This window comes from Brassica oleracea, chromosome C2 (genome assembly GCF_000695525.1).
Source record: "Brassica oleracea var. oleracea cultivar TO1000 chromosome C2, BOL, whole genome shotgun sequence".
NCBI lineage: Eukaryota > Viridiplantae > Streptophyta > Magnoliopsida > Brassicales > Brassicaceae > Brassica > Brassica oleracea.
Window position 1 is genome coordinate 45,588,084 of NC_027749.1, and position 19,132 is coordinate 45,607,215.

General features: G+C 40.5%; 4 protein-coding genes across 7 annotated transcripts; 2 read left to right on the top strand and 2 right to left on the bottom strand.

Moving 5' to 3' along the window:
- Window positions 1-3,167: 3,167 nt before the first annotated feature.
- On the top strand, window positions 3,168-4,434 carry LOC106325704 (oleosin S2-2). Its single transcript, XM_013763760.1, has 2 exons — window positions 3,168-3,486; window positions 3,843-4,434. Exons 1-2 carry the CDS (start codon window positions 3,337-3,339, stop codon window positions 4,266-4,268), a joined length of 576 nt encoding a protein of 191 aa, XP_013619214.1. The 5' UTR covers window positions 3,168-3,336; the 3' UTR covers window positions 4,269-4,434.
- Window positions 4,435-5,170: 736 nt separating this feature from the next.
- LOC106326940 (chlorophyll a-b binding protein 5, chloroplastic-like) lies at window positions 5,171-6,236 on the top strand. The gene is made up of 2 exons (XM_013764911.1): window positions 5,171-5,404; window positions 5,487-6,236. The coding sequence occupies exons 1-2, from the start codon at window positions 5,256-5,258 to the stop codon at window positions 6,136-6,138; spliced, it is 801 nt and encodes a 266-aa protein (XP_013620365.1). The 5' UTR covers window positions 5,171-5,255; the 3' UTR covers window positions 6,139-6,236.
- LOC106326939 (zinc finger CCCH domain-containing protein 41-like) lies at window positions 6,027-10,746 on the bottom strand. Of its 4 annotated transcripts, none has more exons than XM_013764909.1 (6): window positions 10,481-10,746; window positions 9,628-10,319; window positions 8,094-9,242; window positions 7,372-7,680; window positions 6,712-7,258; window positions 6,027-6,339 (listed from the first exon to the last, which is right to left on the bottom strand). In XM_013764909.1, the coding sequence occupies exons 2-5, from the start codon at window positions 10,309-10,311 to the stop codon at window positions 6,737-6,739; spliced, it is 2,664 nt and encodes an 887-aa protein (XP_013620363.1). In that variant the 5' UTR covers window positions 10,312-10,319; window positions 10,481-10,746; the 3' UTR covers window positions 6,027-6,339; window positions 6,712-6,736. The 4 variants fall into 4 exon arrangements, with proteins under 4 accessions (XP_013620363.1, XP_013620362.1, XP_013620361.1 ...); XM_013764908.1 differs by lacking the exon at window positions 6,027-6,339 and adding an exon at window positions 6,368-6,444; XM_013764907.1 differs by lacking the exon at window positions 6,027-6,339 and having other exon boundaries at window positions 6,368-7,258.
- Window positions 10,747-17,351: 6,605 nt separating this feature from the next.
- LOC106324371 (uncharacterized protein At4g04775-like) lies at window positions 17,352-17,932 on the bottom strand. The gene is made up of 2 exons (XM_013762349.1): window positions 17,774-17,932; window positions 17,352-17,672 (listed from the first exon to the last, which is right to left on the bottom strand). Exons 1-2 carry the CDS (start codon window positions 17,930-17,932, stop codon window positions 17,352-17,354), a joined length of 480 nt encoding a protein of 159 aa, XP_013617803.1.
- Between the last annotated feature and the right edge of the window lie 1,200 nt (window positions 17,933-19,132).

Sequence of the window (19,132 nt, forward strand, 5' to 3'; positions counted from 1 at the left end):
TAATATGATTTTCAATTTAATTTTAATTTTATATTTTCGAATTTAAATTTCAAAAATTATATTTTAAAAAAAAAATTAATTTTTTTTAAATTCCGAGGAAATGAACCCTCGGAATATGCCGAGGGACATGTTCCTCCGAATATACCGAGGGACCCATTCCTCGGAATATACCGAGGACTCGTTCCTCGGAATTTTCCGAGGGCTCTGTTCCTCGGAAATTCCCGATGAAAATTCCGAGGAACATTTCGTCGGAACTTCCGAGGATTGGACCATCGGAAAGTCCATCGAAATATCCCGAGGAAGTTCTCCCTCGGTATATTCCGAGGAGCTTTCCGACGAACTGGTGGTCCCCGGAGTTTCCTCGGAAATTTGTTTCATCGGAATTCCGTCGGAAATTTCCGAAGGATTTCCGAGGAAAAATGAATTTCCGAGGACTTGTTTCGTCGGTATGTCGTCGGAATAACGTTATTCCGATGACATACCGACGATTTTTTCCCTCAGTATGTCGCTGTTTTCTTGTAGTGATAGACATCATCGAGAATATATTATATATACAATTCGACATAATTGCCAATCGAAAGTTGGCATCCAAGTAATGGTGTTCTTGCCCGTTAAGACAGTATATACATAGTGACCAACTATATTGCTCTATGTTCTCCAGTCTAAAAAATAAGTCTTTCCACCACTTCACCATCATGCATTAGTTTATAATTTGCCATTTTGTTCTACTTTGTCTTTTCTCGTACTATTTTTCCTCTTTATATGTTTATTAAGGCGTATAACATATGCAATATTTTTTTGTTAGTATAATGTTTTTTTTTTTTTTTTGATAAACCCTATCGGGATAGGTTGATCCGGTCGGTCCCGGGAAGAACGCACTTAGTGCTACAGAGTGGACTAGCCCGAAAGTGTACCACACTGCCTGAGCCGAGTTTATAATACTTTCCGACTAATGCCAGGGGGTGGACCAATCATCTGTTATGGCCCACCATGTAAACCACTTGAGCCGAAGTCCAAGCCCAGACTGACAAGTAGTGATAATTTAGTTCATGGATAATCGAACCTAGGATTAATATGGGTATGCACCAAGCCCCAAGAGATTGCCACTAAAGTACCACCACTTCACTTGGTTGTTGGTATAATGTTGGTTGTTGGTATAATGTTAAAGTTTTACACTTACCGCCTAAACTATTTCTTACAAATTATAAGAGAACATGAAAAATGGAACGCAGAACGAAAGACAATAGTGTTGTTGGGGGTGAGTGATACAACTGAAATAAAGTTCAAAAAAGAACCAGTAAAGTTATCCCTAAGAATATATATTTTGCATAGTCTGGAAAGGTGAAGATACGAGCCCTACATTCCTTATACACCGAGTAACTCACAACCTAAAGAAGAAGCTTCAATGTGGTGAGTTATGCGGGAAGAAAGTTACAAAACATAGGTAAAATTCAAAAGAGGAAAACTGCTTATCCTTGAAAGGTCTGCCAGATTGTGGAGGCGGATTCACATTTGATTATAAAAAAGTGAGCATGAGTGTAGAACAGAGAGAGCACATGATCTTGAGGTTGACATTCTTCACCCTATTCTTTGATGAAAGTGAACCACAACATAAACGCAAACTTTGGGAGAGTAATGTTAAGTAATTAAAGGTGTGATAGTTTATATTGATTACTAAAATTCAAAGGAAATAGAAAAAATGATGTGCATTTTCCTCGTTTCTCTCTTTTTATGTCTGCTAGTTTTCAAATTATAACAGTTTTATACATAGACATGCGTTCATTGTAAAAATGTTTTTGAGATGAATAAATTTAAATTCTTTAAAAACAAAGAGAAAATTAATACGTGAATAGTAAAGGCCGGTTCAATACTGTTGGAGGTCCTAGGGAAATTTTTTTTTTTTACCTTCTAAAATTTTTATACAGATAATGTTTAAAATATTATTAAAATTTAATCGATAATATTTTATATATTTTGTAACGAAAATAAAACTATATACATATCAAATAATGTTGGATTTTTCAATTTTATTTATTATATTTATAAATTTTTTATATATAAAATATAGATTTATAAAAAAATTAGATCCTTTAATTATTATTATACGGGAAGACACGGAGTTGGGTTGGGAACGGGGTCGCAGTGCTTTTCCCGTCCGGCACTGTAAAGTAACAAGCTATACTAAAGTAGTAGACAGCACAAAAAAAACTTTTATTCTAAAAGTCCAACTTCTTGTAGTGATGAAGGAAAAAAACCCAAGTCGCACTATGAAAAATATCCGATAAGAAATACTACTTTGGATCCAAAGTCCAACTACTAGGTCACATGTACGCGAACCATAAGGCCTAGTTATCCTTTTCATATAGGTTCGATTTTTTTTTTTTGGGTTTTCAAATTTTTATAAATTGAATTCTATAAAGTTGTTTATGAGATTTTTTCTTTAGAAAAAAAAGCGTTTGGGGGTCAAATTTGGCTGCCTTATCCTGATCTCTTAAGAAATCATGGGTGAAAAAGAACACGGTCCAAACTCCAAACGATCTACATTTTGAATTCTACGGTTTCGTTATTGTTACTTATGCAACATCAGTGTCCATGTTAAGCTAGCGACGCAAACTACTAAGGCCATCATTAATGCTAGGACAATTTTAAGTCTTTAAAATAAAAAAAACAAAGGACGCAAGAGATATCAAAGGACGAAGGACGAAGGACGAGCTGGGACGTTGCTTATATAACGACTTTCCCCTTCGGTCCTGGTGTTTTTGTGGGTCCCCTGCCTTTAAGGACTGGCTGGGACGTTGCGATAATGTTGCCCTAATATAATCGTAGATACACACAAAATGGGTATTTTTAATTTATTAAAGACTGAATTATAATTTGGAACTAAACTTGGATTCGATAAAATATTAAATTCTTATAGCTGGTTGAACTGACCAAAAGTAGGATTTTTATTTATATAAAACTGTAGATAACTAAACACACAATAAATAACAGGGAGCGATAATCTTTGGCAAGTGTATCTAGATGCACCGAACGAGGTGCGGGCAGAAATAAACCGAATGTATTGTTTGTTTTTATTTGAATATGGTGGGAAGAAGGAAACAAAGATGATCAGGAAATAAATGAAACTTGGAAATCATGCAAAGCCACACCTCTCCTTCACCAAATTATTACGTGTCCTCTTCTCTTTACTCCAAATCTCCTCTTTTACTACCAAGAAAAACTTTCAATCTCATTTATATAAAGGTTTTGTATACAACAACAGCTTATATATCTCTTATACCCCTTTTGTTTCCATTTGAACTTTGCTTTTAGTAGTTTTAAATCATATCAATAGCTATGACGACTGTGGACAGGCGTGTGAATGTCGACCGTACTGACAAAGGACTTCAACTTAAGCCGCAGTACGAAGATCGTGTCGGTTATGGCGCTGGTTATGATTATGGTTATGGTGCTGATTACAAGAGTCGCGGCCCATCCACTAATCAAGTATTTTGTGTTCTTCTTTAGTTTTTTCTTTTCTTTTCTCACTCAAATTATATGAAAATCTTCTGAAAATTATAAACAAATTATTGAGTGTTCAAAAAAAAAACAAATTATTGACTAAAATAATGGGAAGCATCATGATTTCGAACTCGTAATAGAGAACTTATAATCTAGTGGTCCATATATATAGTTTTTAGTCTTAGGATTCCTAAGAAAATATGTAAGAAAATAAGAACGAAAAAAAAATCAGAGTTCGCACGAGACCACAACTTAGATGTGTATGCATGCATGTATAAAGGATTTCCAATTTCAGTGTTGTAATAACAAATTTTTTAAAAGGGTCTAACCATATCATGCAGGTCGTGGCACTTATAGCAGGAGTTCCAATTGGTGGCTCATTACTAGCCCTAGCTGGACTCACTCTAGCCGGTTCGGTGATAGGTTTGATGCTCTCCATTCCGCTCTTCCTCCTCTTCAGTCCCGTGATTGTCCCAGCCGCTCTCACCATAGGGCTCGCTGTGACCGGAATTTTGGCGTCTGGGTTATTTGGTCTGACGGGTCTGAGCTCGGTCTCATGGGTCCTAAACTACATCCGTGGGACGAGTGATACGGTGCCGGAGCAACTGGACTATGCTAAGCGGCGTATGGCTGATGCAGTAGGCTACGCTGGTCAGAAGGGAAAAGAGATGGGACAGTATGTGCAGGATAAGGCCCATGAAGCCCACGATACTAGTCTGACCCCTGAGACCAGAGAGCCGGTTCAGGCAAAGAGGACTTTAGCGTAAGGCAAGGAGGAACCTTCTATAAAGTTGTGGGTTTATGTTGGAAAAGGCAATTATGTAATTTTACTTTTGTGTCCCAGTTTCTTCGTTTTTTTTTTTGAATATTTGTGAATTATGTGTAAGTTCGTTTTGTTATGTCCAAATAAAATATTTTGTGAGTGAAATAAAGTGGGATAAAAGGAAATATATATGCTGCAAAGGTTGTTCTTAATTTCTTTTTTTTTTTTTACTAACCGAGTATCCTGGCCCCACCAAGGTGGTCCAGACTAGAGACCGAAGTGAGCATGGACGCTGTCAGGGCGTCACCATGTTGTTCACCGTGTAACGGTCTTCGGTCTCGGGTGCTGCAGCCCACATGTAAATTCCGCAGTGGCCAAGGCTCGAACCCAGGGGCGGACACTCCAGCTGGAGTTCCTATACCACTAGACCAAAGCAACTTGCATCATTATCTCTGAAACCCCAAATGGGGTTTCTTAATTTTTTTTTTTTTTTTTACTTTTTCGAATTAAAAAAAAAAAAAAAACGAACCAATCGTGAGTCGCCACGTATTAGTGGGGCCCGCGAACAGTGTAAGAAACCCTTAAAAACCGACTACTATTTAGTAGTTTTTGTAATCGGTTTCTTAAAAAAAAAGTGAATCCTACGCGGGATCCACAGGCTAAGAAACCCTCTAGCATACCCGGATAAAGATGCTCTAAGCATAGCCAATGGGCAACAAGAGAAGCCTCATGACTGTTGGAACACTATCCTCTTGGCACAAAATCTCCAACAGCCACGTGGCACAACCGTAGCCTCTATCTATCTACTGCACCACGTGATTCGAGTTTGTGAAAATCTTATAGACCAATTAGAACTCGCTTGCATGTCCATCTGCTAATCTCCCTACCTTGGGATCCCTGTTATAAAATCAAAAATACAAACACCATCTCATCTCATCTCATCTTTGTTTATTTCTCTCTTTGTTTCTGTTTGGAGTTGAGATAAACAAGAATGGCCACATCAGCAATCCAGCACTCCTCTTTCGCCGGACAAACGGCTTTGAAGCCCTCCAACGATCTCCTCCGCAAAGTCGGAGCTTCCAACGGAGGTGGTCGCGTCGTCATGCGCCGTACCGTCAAGTCTACTCCTCAGAGCATCTGGTTCCTACTCCAACCTCAGTTTTGATTTAACTAATTATCAAAAACATATAATATTTTACTTAACAAAAACATTTTGTGACAGGTACGGACCAGACCGTCCCAAGTACTTAGGACCATTCTCAGAGAACACACCATCGTACCTTACCGGTGAATACCCCGGAGACTACGGTTGGGACACCGCCGGTCTCTCAGCCGATCCAGAAACCTTCGCGAAGAACCGTGAGCTGGAGGTAATCCACAGCAGATGGGCAATGCTCGGCGCTTTAGGTTGCACATTCCCAGAGATTCTCTCCAAAAACGGAGTCAAATTCGGTGAAGCCGTGTGGTTCAAGGCAGGGTCTCAGATCTTCTCAGAAGGAGGGCTTGATTACCTCGGAAACCCTAACTTGATCCACGCGCAAAGCATATTAGCTATCTGGGCTTCTCAAGTTGTGCTGATGGGGTTGATCGAAGGGTACAGAATCGGAGGTGGACCTCTTGGTGAAGGGCTTGACCCGCTTTACCCTGGTGGGGCGTTTGACCCGTTGAACTTAGCGGAGGATCCGGAGGCGTTTTCGGAATTGAAAGTGAAGGAGCTAAAGAACGGTCGGCTTGCCATGTTCTCCATGTTTGGGTTCTTTGTCCAAGCCATTGTCACTGGTAAAGGACCGATCGAGAATCTGTTTGACCATGTTGCGGACCCTGTGGCTAACAATGCCTGGGCTTACGCCACCAACTTTGTCCCCGGAAAATAGAATATTATCAGATAATGTATGTTTTTAATACAATTAATGTATGTCTGTTGGTTTGATGTTCTGTCTTAATGAAAGAAATCATCGTTAGCTTGAGGCCCTTGTCTTGTGTTGTGAACTGCTCAGACATAAATCATCGAATTTCAATCTCATTTCTCTACATCTGTTGTTTAATGAAAGCATATAGTTTCTAGGATTCCAAACCTGTGAAATTACCAAAGAAAACATTGCATAAACTTCAAAAATGCGTGCCGTTTTATAGATTCCACACCGTTCTTCGACTCGACTAAAGCAAGTCTCGAAGTCCAACTATGTATGTACAACACAAGTCAAGATTGTTATAGAAGCTAACAACAGAGGAAAACAAAGATCTGCTGATACAAAGACCCAACCACTGTTCTTGGAAGGCCAAATGTAACAATACACTTCTACTATCCATATAGAGGAAAAAACTATAAATATATCTTTTGCTACCAACAAATATTAATGTCTCACTGATTGGCTAAAAAGCCTAAAAGATCAGTATACCAGATTCACCAACAAATAAAAGATTATCTTTCTGAGACAAAAGATTACCTCACTGACAGTCTTCTTGCCCAGCTTAACCATTCATCTGTTCTTCATTACTTTCTGGCGCTGCAACCTTTTCAGCTCCCTCGATGGACTCGCTATTACTTTTATTGTTGTCATTGTCGCTTTCTTTGGCCGCTTGTTCATTCAATGTATTGTCGTCTCCAGAGACATTTGTGCTCTTTGGTTCTTCTGTAGAAGAGGCTTTGACTTCATCTTCTGGTTTCGGGTCATTAGAAACAGAAGCAGCGGACTTGTTTTTGCTGCTAAGGTGGTCACTAGAAACAGAGGGATTATTCTTGTCACTGCTACTTTTATTCTCTTTCTTGATTTGACGTGTTACCCACACGAGCTGCAACGTGTGTTCTTGCCAAGACTTTGCATTAGCAAACGCTTTCTCAGCTGCGCTGCGTTTCACAAATGTCACACAGGCTGCAAGGGTTTTGTTATGTGTTTCATCCTGATCCTTGCCACTATCAGCCGATGCATTGTCTTCGAGTTCCACTTTTGAGACCTCGCCATAAGAAGAGAAATGTTCCTTCAAGACAGCAACCTGGAAGCAAAAAAAATAGTACAAACCATCAGTGAGTTAATAATCAAGGTGGAATCTAACAGTATCCAATATAGAAAATGAGAAAGTTTTGCAAATTCATAAGGAGGACATACATCGGCTAACCCCGTTGGCAAAGGAGGGACAACTTTGATGGTAGTCGTGCGGTTGTCCAACTTATACCTATTTACCATAGGAGTGTTCAAACTTGTGGTATACGAATACGGTCTTTGCTTTAAGTTTTTTGAATCGGGCGTTTCTGTGCTTGGTCTAGCAATAGAAAGTGGTTTCTTGATAGGCCCTTTCTTCTCAGTCGATGACTCTGTTTTTGGTGATGGGATTGCAGCACCGGAGTTAGAGGCTGTGTCCACCTTAACGCGCTTAGCATCTGGCTCATCTGCTTCCTCGTCCTTAACACCCGTTTCCTGAGAAGATTTAGAGCAATATGATATGAATGCTAGTAAATAATTTCAACTCCATTTACCACTGTTGAATAAGACAGGCAGCAATTATGTTTCTAGTGTATCATTTATTTATTTATTCGGTGAAACACCCCAAAGAAAAATAATGAATATATATCACAACACACATATGTCTACTCAGAATTTTGTGTGAAACAAACTCAATTTTATCATACTGAGAACTCAGATCTGCACTTGTCTAGCATTTTACACTTCTTCAATGTTTCCCAAAGACACCTCTGAGATTCAAATCCTCAGAACTCAGAACTCACTCTAATTCTGCTTAACTTCCTAGAGACTGCTACATTGTTATTTCCTTCAAAAAGGTATTAACGAGATTGACAAAAATGAAACGGGATCCAGTTACTTGTACTTACTTGTTTTTGAAGAGTCGCCAACTTTTTGCATAACTCGTTACGCTTTTGATCCAGCATTTCCTGCTTTTTCCGAAGTGTCTCTTTCAACTGCTCAAGAGTGTCTGCTTTTTTCTGCTGAAGCGGCGTAACCTTGGGACCACTAGTGACCCCCACAGGCTTAGGCTGTTGAGAGGATAATGGAGCTCCACCAGGGTGGAAGGCAGGCCCTTTCGCAGTAAGAGATACATGGTTGCTTTTCGATGCTGCAGCAATAGGAATCTGGTTCTGTCCTCCAGAAGCACCCACACCACGACCCTTCATAAAAGCACCATTCCCAGTGGACAGGCCATTATCAGGTATACTATCTCTATTTGCCCACCAAAGTTTGATAAAGCGGTTACCCATTACAGCATCAGGCGCCCTGAGAGCAGACTCGGCCTCTTCACGTTTTGAGAATTGAACAAATGCTCGGTTACTATTTGCTGGGATGTGAATGTCAATAACTTTCCCAAATTTCTGAAAATGGGCAAGAATGAGGTCCCTTCTGTTGCTCTCGTGAGGAACACCATTCACGAACAGAGTCCGCATCGCCTTTTGCGTTGGTGTTCTTGTATTATTCACTGCATCAATTAAAGTGTTTGATGAATCAACAACTTTTGCGACACTTCCCCCAACATTGTTTTGGCGGGATAAACTAACTGAGATCTCCTTCGATTGACCTTCAAGACCAGCTGATGAATTTAATACAGTATCACCTTTCTCTTTGAAATTTGCTTGACTATTACGCACTCTGCCCCAACCCGACTGATTGTTTCTTGATTCTCGAATACCACATGTATTTACAGCGCCATCTTGGTTATTGTCATCCACTGGAGCGACATTCTCATCCATCCCATGAGAATTTGGTGCAGATAATGCCCCTGAAGTTTCACCAGCACTGTTATTCCACAAGGGTTGATCAGGATCGTAAGAATCAGTTCCACCTGCACTAGGATATGCATCACCATAACCCATACCATCAACAGCCATTCCACCCTCATTGGTCTTCCCATGAGCTCCTTTCGGATTCATGAAATTACCATCCCCAAACTGTGCAGGCACTGGTTTGGAAGAAGCTGCCATATGAGGTCCACCAGGGACAGAAACGGGAAGGTTGAATTGTGATAGACTCTGCACAAATGCAAAATGAACGAAAATTACTCAGTTAAGTATACACAAGAGAAGAACAGTGTCTTAAAATGGCAGTAGTAAGATATTAGTCATGCTATACAAAGAAGCTGTTAAGAAATTAGAATGGAAATTAGCTGTTTCTGAGACCCATGCCAGTTAAAGCTAACACTAACAAAAAGTAAGGAGTTTCATTTCATGTCACCTAGAACTACAAGTACTGCTGATGGGCATAAGGTGGTCATACTCATACTACTAGCAACATATTCAAGAAACATAAATGTGTTGAACTTCAGCATAGGACATGCAAATAGATCTCAAATATCCAGCAAAACCTCTAGATTTCTATTTACGAGATAAATCCGATCCCAAGAAAAAATTAACATACCTGAACATCATCAACAACGATACGATTGATTCCATGCTCCATGGGACACATGTCCCCTCTGAGGCAGAACCCACGTTCCTCAAAGTCTCTACATCGCTGCCGAGGAATACCCATGTTGATTGGACCATTTAACGGCGGTCCTAGAGGCCCTTGCAAGTGATGGAAACCATCCAAGCCACCATTCGGAACTCCAGGAAGCATTCCAAACCCAGGCCAAGGTGCGGTTTGAGCAGCCATCCCCCTCCCTCCAAACATCCCCGGAACCATATGAGATGAGAGATCAACATGATGATTAAACCTGGAGTCACGCTGACTCCAAGAACCATAACTTCCTCTACCTCTACCAGGGTTTGATCTTGATCTTTGGTTATCAAACTGTACACGGTGTCCTGATCCTCCCGCCCCTAGAGACCGTTTCTCATGTTCACTGCCATTCTCAAAATGCCTATTGTTTCTCCTGAAGGGACGCGAGAAAGCCTGATCTGAAGAGCCTTGTTCCAAGGACTGAGAACTCGTCTCTTCTTTCTTACGGTGCTTGTGGTTGCGATCGTCATCATCCTCCTCCTCGCTGATCTCGTGCTCCTCCTCAGGGTCGCTCATACAATCTGATGAAGATAACACGCTCTGCTTCGGAGAGGAAACTGAAATCTCCATGGATAATGCAGAGCTTCTCGTCTCTCTCATAAAAAGCTCTGATAAAGATCGGCGTTCATTAGATAAACTCTAGCGATCTAATGTTCGCAACAACTCGAAAACCCTAACGGATTAAGCTAAGTCAATTCTAGTAACGACGAGCAGCGTGAAATTAGGGTTTAAACGAACCTAGAGAGCTTCCGAAACAAAACAATCTTACAGATTCTCACGAAATAGCTTAGCAGATGACTCTTTTGGTCTTCTTCAGAGCAACAAATCGGATTCAGGTCCGATGACCTAAATCAAAAGCAATGGACGGACATCTTCGGAGGAGGGATCGCCAATGAAGACTAAATCCGCGGCGGAGTTTTCAGGATTACGAGGAGAAACCAGAGAGAATCACGTCGCCGATATCGACTGGTCTCGGCGTTAGGGTTTGAAGAAGAGCTGCTGAGCGAGAGAGAGGCGCTAGAACGGGAATTTGGATTTGCTACCCCCAAGAATTTTCTTAATTTACAGAATGACCCAATATTTCTATTAATTTGTGTTTGCTTATTTGCAAAGTTTGGTTTTTTTTTTCAGATTTCAGATAGAGAAAAAGACAAAAATAGCACTAAATCAAGTTTATGTTTCCAAACTAGCACTCAAGGTCAAAAGTCACAAAAATAGCACTTAATGTTTTATCAAAAGTCACAAACTTAGGGTTTAGAGTTAAAGGGTGAGGTTTAGGATTTAGGGTTTAGGGTTTAGGGTTTAGAGTTTAGGGTTTAGGGTTTAGGGTTTATGGTTTAGGGTTTAGGGTTTAGAGTTTAGGGTTTAGGGTTTAGAGTTGAGAAATGAAGTTTTGGGGATAAGATTTCAAATTTTGAAAAATAAAAAAATTAAAATTTTCAAAGGATAAACTTAGAAAAGTGTTATTTTGGTCATTTTAGTTTTTCAGTGCTATTTTTGTGATATAAACTTAGAAAGGTGCTATTTTGGAGATTTGTCCTTTCAGATATACGGTAATCACAAATTGATAAAATAATAAGATAATAAATTTTAAAAAACTTTTATGTGAATATATGGTCTTATTAAAATTAGAAATTAATTATTTATATGTATACATATTTTAAATAAGTTAAAATCTATTATTATATTGTTTGTTTTATATTCAATCGAATTATCTTTATATTTTCTTAACGGTTAATATATTTTTGATGAAATTTAGTAATACTATATCTAAAACCACATTTAAGTTCTATGCAATATATATTATATACATCAAATAATATAATAAAATTAATATAAATGTCAAATTTCAAAAAATAACAATTAGTGTCTATACACTAAAATCAAATATTTTTCTTATCTAAGAATAAATATATCTTAAAATAAGAAATCTAAATAAGGAAACTTTTGTAAATTGATATCTCTATAAATTAATAAAATTTTAAAGTCTTAACATTATTAATTTATAGAGGTTCTACTGTATTTGTTATATGAGTGATAGCTCTCATTCAAGCATGATTATTTATTATTTTCTGTTAAAATATTTATTTTCTGTTAAAATATTTATTTTCTTATAAGGAAAATAAAAATGATAAACATATAATTATGTTAATACACTAAGATTAATATAAATATCAATAGTTATTAACTGCATTATATTATTTTTGTTTCCCTAAGTGTTCTTATATTATTTTTGTTTTTTTAATCATGAAACATCATTAATTAAAAACATAAGTATAAGAAAAAAAATAAGTATATATTAAATGATTAATAAGTAAATATGACACATTAGATCAGAGTTTGGTGAAAGGTAATAAAGCTGACTAGGGTTTTGAGTCCAAATTAAAAGAATCAAATATATAAGATTTTCCTTTTATTCATTTTTTTTTTTGCCTAAACTTTGCTTTTATTCATTCTTTATCATCCATAGAAAAAATAGAAAGAATAAAGAAAGAAAAATCTTGGCCGACTAAATCACCAGTATTTAATACTCTTTTATTTACTTGTGCTAATTTTAGAAAGAAAATTTTACACTTACACATACTTTTTCCTTTTCCATATCAGATAGACATAGTTTCTACTTGGAGAGTACTTTATTGGGCCCAAATGACTTAACTACCCCACAACCAGAAACAGCACCTCTAGTTTAGTTAACACTTTTTACACCTCTAGTTTAGTTAACACGTTTCAAGCTACTTTTATTTTTTTATTTTTACCTCACCCAATTTCATCATCTCTATCATAACTCTAGATGTCGTTCATTCCTCTCCCAAATCAGATTCACGGCGTATCCCTCGCCTAGATTCTCCCAAATCTCCGATTACTCAACCCAATTTCATATCCTCTTTCTCTCAAATCCAGATTCCTTCGAACTCCATCTTTGTTTGTTTTCTCCGCGACTCAGCTCCAGAATCACGCCGTCTTTGTCGTCGCAATTCTCTAAGATTTTGGGTGCTTTCATCCTATACGAAGTTAAATAATCACGTTACTATCACTTTCATCCTCCAAGAGAGTCACCGCCTCGACATTAGCCCTTTTCCGGCGAACAATGACTGGTATGTATCTCCTTCTCTGATATCTCGAATTGTTTTTACAAAACCTTAATTCTAACTAGTTCCCTTTAACGCGAGATGCAGACACTGGTGTGTGTTCCCGGCCAGATCGCCGTCTTCCGGAACAGCTTTTTGCAACAAATTGATTCCCAATGAAACGGTTAAACGTTTATTCCAAACCCGACATACTCTGTTTCCTCAGGCATGTCCTTCGCGGTTCAGATGAGTTTGAGATCATAAGGAACTCTTGCTTTGGTCGTCTCTTCGACATCCCTGCTCGCCAGTCCCCTGTCTCGTACAAGCTTCTCCACAACCTTTTGTGCAGACAAATTTTGCCTCTGCAGGAGTATACGCTGTGGCCAGTAGTTGGTGGATCTCCCTTCCGGTTCTCTCTTGCTGAATTCCACACTGTCACAGGTCTCCCTTGTGGTCATTTTCCTGAAAGCTACGAAACACCTTCCTTCAACATCAGGAACCCTGCTAAGGACCCTCTATGGCAGAAACTACTTGGGCATGACTCACACACAACTATAGCTGACATTAGGCACATGCTTGAGACTGACCAAACCATTCCCAAAGACAAGAGGCTTCGACTCGCCCTCATCATGATTGTCGACGGAGTGTTCATCGCTCACAAACAAGTTGCTAAGCCTACTCTACACTATGTTCGTATGGTCGACAACCTTGAAGACTTTCTAAACTTTCCCTGGGGCCGTGAGTCTTTTCTCAAAACCATTACCTGCATGAAACCGCCCACTGATGCTACAAACCCCGTTGGCGCACTTGCTCAGGTTCTTCAACAGAAAACCTACAGACTCACATGATTTCCTCTAGCGCTACAGCTTGTAGCAATAAAAGCAATTCCACTGCTTGCCACCAAAATACCAGCTCCTCACAACAACCTCACATTGCTGGAACTAGAAGAAGGTCATCTCCCACAACATGGCTCAATACACCTTGAAGATTTTCTCACCGTCGAAGTTAACCCATAGGTTAGTTGCACAATCTATACTTCTCAACTCTAAATTATTCTCTACTACAAACTATAACACAACATTTAATGCAGCTGTCTGTTACATCACTGATACCGCTAGCTCCAAATGCACAATCATGGGGAGGCGAGACTGTCGACGAGCGAGTCTGTTATATGGAGAAGCTGATCGCTGAGAACCATAAATTCAAGCCAGCCGACTGGCCAGGCGGTGATACATCCAACCCTGAGTTCATTTTCACTGCTGCAGTGCAAACGGTTCACAGAAAACATACAGTCCCCAAGAAACAGCCTCTCAAAGTAAACAATGCTCCCACAAAAGGACCATCATCATCTCGCAAACAAAGGAGGATATCAAACTACTTCAAAACTAATGCTGCTTCCGCGGCTCCTACGAATGACTGGTTAGCTGCCAAAATCAGAGAACACGACATTGCCTTAGCTCAGCTCCAGTCAGACAATCGTCGCCTCAAACTAAAAATCAGGAAGCGCCACAGGAAACCAGGATGTAAGTTGACTACAATGACCCCAACGTTCCGGAAAGCAAAAGCAAAGGTCTCTCAGGTACACTAAAACTACCAAACAATTATTTGTACCACCACTGCCCACTAAACATACTTCACTTTCTTGTTGGTCCAGGATATTAGCCCCGACGAAACAAACAATGGACAGCGCCCAGCATCTACTCCTCCACCGGCTCTCAGACCCGCCAGCAAGGCTACAAATGTTGAAATGCATCAGGTAAAACAAAAAAAAACTCTAACCAAAGACATTGACTCCCCTATACCTCCTCAAACACACCCACAAATGTTTCAGGTGACCACAAGCTCACAACCATCTGAAGACGACCACATTTCCGACTATTTCGTGGACAACTCTACACAAGCACAAGATCCACATTCACCTGCTCTCAGACCCTCGAGAGAACAATTGCTGAAATGCTACAGGTAATTCAAACTTGTTGACGAAAAAAATACATTGTGTAGAGTTGCCTAACACAAAAAAAACGCGTAACAGGAAATAAGAAGCTCTCAGCCACAGCAAGACGCCCACCTTCCGGACTGCGAAGGTGCTTCCTCGCAACCGCAGACAACCAAGGTAAAAAATTTTTGCCAAACAATAATTAACTACTATCGCTCCCTCCAGCGACCTTCTAAAAACAACAATCTGACTTTTTTTGGATGCGCAGCTACCACAACAACGCCGACCACAAGATACCACCCACTCCTCCCCGCGATTGACAACTCCAACTCCCATTTCTCCAGTAGTAAGCCAGTACAACGCCCAGCGGTTTTCTGCTAACACTAATGAGATAATAACCGATGATGCAGACCTAATCATCAACAACGTCATCGGATCTATTGAGCCAGCGGAAACATCCTCAACTCCTCAACGTCCACACCAATCCGCATCAGCTATATGCATGTCTCCACAACAACCTTCCCAACCACATATATCTTTTACCAATAACTCCCCCACGCAAGCCTATCCTCAAACCACAAGCTGTCCTAACACCGCGCAAAAGCCATCACCTATCAAAAATCCTCTACCCAACATGACACCAACCAGCTCGCCAGGCACACAATCCTCTCCTGCAAAAAACAACCTCCCAATTAACCACAACCCACTTACACAAGCCTCACCCACCCACGACATCCAGATTTCTTCCACACCTCCACGTCTATATCAAACTACCCAAAGCGCTCCACTCATCTCCTCTAAACCTAACAGAATCAACCAGGTTTGGAAGCCAGGATCAATCAAAACACCCAGCCAGCTAGGATTCATTGCACACACATCGACTGTTAATGCATTTGCCTCTCAAGCTACTTCCAACACTCCACCTACAAGCAGCACATCAGTCCAAGTAAGCAAATACAGTCGATCTTAAACTGTAAGATCCTTTTCCCTACTTTACATTTGGGTGCTTGCAGAAACACTCTGGATCTTTGCTTGAAGCTACATCTGATCTAGTATGCGTCAGCGACTCCTCACCCTCAAAACCATTACCAGATCACGTCCCCTCCATGCCAGAGGAAGAGCTAGCACGCCTAATGATAAACTCACCTTCAATTCCCGCCACACTGCTTTTCGCTCCTATCGACCCACAACTAAGGGAGTTCTTTCACAAAACTCTTCAGAACCACAAAGACATGTAAGTCACCTGCCTACTACATTCATGTGTTCTCGCTCTGTACTTCCAACCAATAACCACTGACCACGTTATCAACTCACTGCAGGCTCCACATCAACCCATACACAACAGCCTTCACAAACTCATCCCTGATCAAGCTAGCAACTCCAGAACAATGGACAGACAGCACGGTACGTTATCTATGCGGAGCAACTTCTTACTAATATGCACTATATCACTAACAAAATATAATAACTGTTTCGCTAACACTGCTTGCAGCAAATGGAGGTGCTAATGTACAGAGCTGGTGCGTCGCACCAAACCGTACTAGCCAAGGAAAACAGCCTCTTTGTTAAACCATGGCTAACTTCTTACATACAGAAGAAATGGCGGCAATTCAATGCAGCTGTTGACAAAGATAAGTTTCGCTGGGATACACAGTTGTCCAAGCTTGTACTCCTACCAGGCCAGAAATGGGTTAGCAACATCCACACCATCTACGCACCAATGATATGGGATGACAGGAATTGGGTAGGCCTAGCTATCAACCTCCCCTTGAGCCATGTAGAGGTCCTAGACCCATTCCTAACTCTCTACGGCGAAAGAAAGGCGAAAACTGCCCTACAACCAGTTCTTGAGATGCTCCCATTCGTCATCAGCAAACTCACCACCAACTCACCTTCACAGTTCGATGGTGCTCGCCCATTGACATTTCAACGCAGGATGGAGATCTACATCAGCCACAAGGGCGGAGATTGCGGTCCTTTGAGTGTCAAGTTCATGGAAATGCATGCAAACGAGGATCCAGACCCGCATATGGCGGAGCTAACGGACGAAATGGTCGTCGAAATGCGGAAACAATACGCTATCGACACCTACCGAAACATTGTCATCCCAACCTACTCTAACCACTATCCGCCAACCACTACTATCTAAACACATCATCGACCCTTTTGCTTTCGGAAATTCTAGCTACTTTTGTGTTCTAATTGTTTTGAAACTCTTTTGTATTTTGGGTATCTACCATGGGGCGTTAGCTTTACCAAACTCTTTTGTACCATTTTGCAACTAATGGGTGCAACATTAAGCATGCTTCCAACAACCTCAATCAAACAAAAAGCGGTCAAGCCAAATCAAACGACTCTAACCACGCCTCCAAAAAAACAACACAAAAACACTAGCGCTCTATCCGAAACAAAAGACAGAGGATTGAGAATAAAACAAAAACAAAAAAAGCCAAATGTCACGATAAGATCAACATAAACCATTAAAAGGACAATTGGTCAAGTTCATTGCAAACTCCGAACATTATACTACTCAATTCCAAGCTACCTCCCTACCCAAAAACAAGTTACACGTAACACAAAACACATAATAATGCTGCTAGTACACAAACACAAGAACACAAACAGTTGCCCACAAACTACCCGCACAGCGCTTTGTACACCAAAGCTAACCCACCAGCGACACAAACTGCAAGCACAAGATGAGGCGCCACTCCAACCACGCCCCTCTGTGTGTTCCTACATGCCTCTGCTTCCCTCACTTTGACGTCATTCTCTAATTGACAAACATGAGCCTCTAGTTTCCCCATTTCAGACTTCAGACTGCGACCCAAGCCACTAATCTCCCATGCCATCCTCTCCAACTCAGAAAAAGCCTTCCCAATTTCCACTCTTTGTTCCTCGAACTCCTCCGGCATAGCTACCTCTACCCACTTGAATAGGTGTGACTCATACTTCCGCTGTAATTATTGGTTCATCGAAGACAAGGAATAAGCAACATGACTTACTAAAAACATTAAAATCAGAAAAATCATTAAAGTCCATATCAAAGAAACGGTACCTGCAACACGCCCTGGCAACGGTAGAACCTCCGATAGGGGTTCTCATTGGTCTTCGACACCAGCAAATCCACCTTCCTCCCGCACCAGCAACGCATAGGGACTCCGATTGACTCTTGTCGGACTTCCCGACAAACCGAACTCCCAGTCGTGCAGCTCATTGGTCCCCGCTCGCACAACCATAATTGACCCCGCACAGATCTCCATAAAACCCAACTTATTAAATATTTGGGACAAAACAAAAGCCCAAAACGACAAGGGAAACTGCCGTTTCTACTAACGGTTTCAAACATTTCTAATTTCAAATTCCCACCATTTTAGCGCTAGCCCGCCAACCAAATTGCTCACATCCATATGGTCACGTCGTGGAACATGCTCGCTGACCATGACTATGTTAACCACACCTTCCACATAACGGTTCCTCGTTAATGACAATTACCAAAAAACGGTGGTCCATACTAAATAACCACATGGTAATTAATCAATAACCACATGGTCAATAATCAATAACTAGGCTGATAACAAAGAAACTACAAAAAAGGATCAAATGTAATTAATTTATAAATCCCACCATTTTAACGCTGAACCAACAAACATATTTATCATATCCACATGGTCACGACGTGAAATACTACCGTTGACCATGCCTACAGTGACCACAGATGTCTCAAATTTTGGATGGTCATAAAACTAAGAAACAAATACTATAATTGGAATTCCACCAAACATTTTCCGTCAATCCATATGCATGCCATAAAGTAATCCAATGTGTAGTGCGACAACACAAAAAAGAAATGGCTATGCTTGTCCATAATCAGTGCTAATTACCACATAAACGTTTCTTCGATAATAAACCCGATCAAATCCCTACATGGGTCATCATAACAATGATGATACCACAGAAACAAAAAAAAACAAAGGGATCGCACCAAAACCAAACTTCCGCCACCCCAGCGTTGCAGGCCAACAAAAACCAATCCCTTGCTGCGCTAACGGAACATCCATGGCTCAGATAGGATTCTGACAACGTGTCCTGTTATGACCCTCCATTTTGCAGCGACCACACCTTATTGTCACAACTTTGGTCTTCTTCCCAACCTGTTGTTTCAACAAAATGCAATTATAAGAAACATTCACCGACCAAAGACACACTACTAAAACTATAATCGCACTTACTGGGAACTCGCCGGTTGAGGGGATGTGTGTCTTCCTACGTCTACCAGCCTGACGTTTGGTTATTGGCGGGTACAGTATTTGTTCACTGACATCATTGGGAATCTCTACATCATGTGGCTTATCCTCCGGGCATATGAGACCTGCATACGTCTCTCTCCAAGCAACGGTCTTATACCAGTGACCAA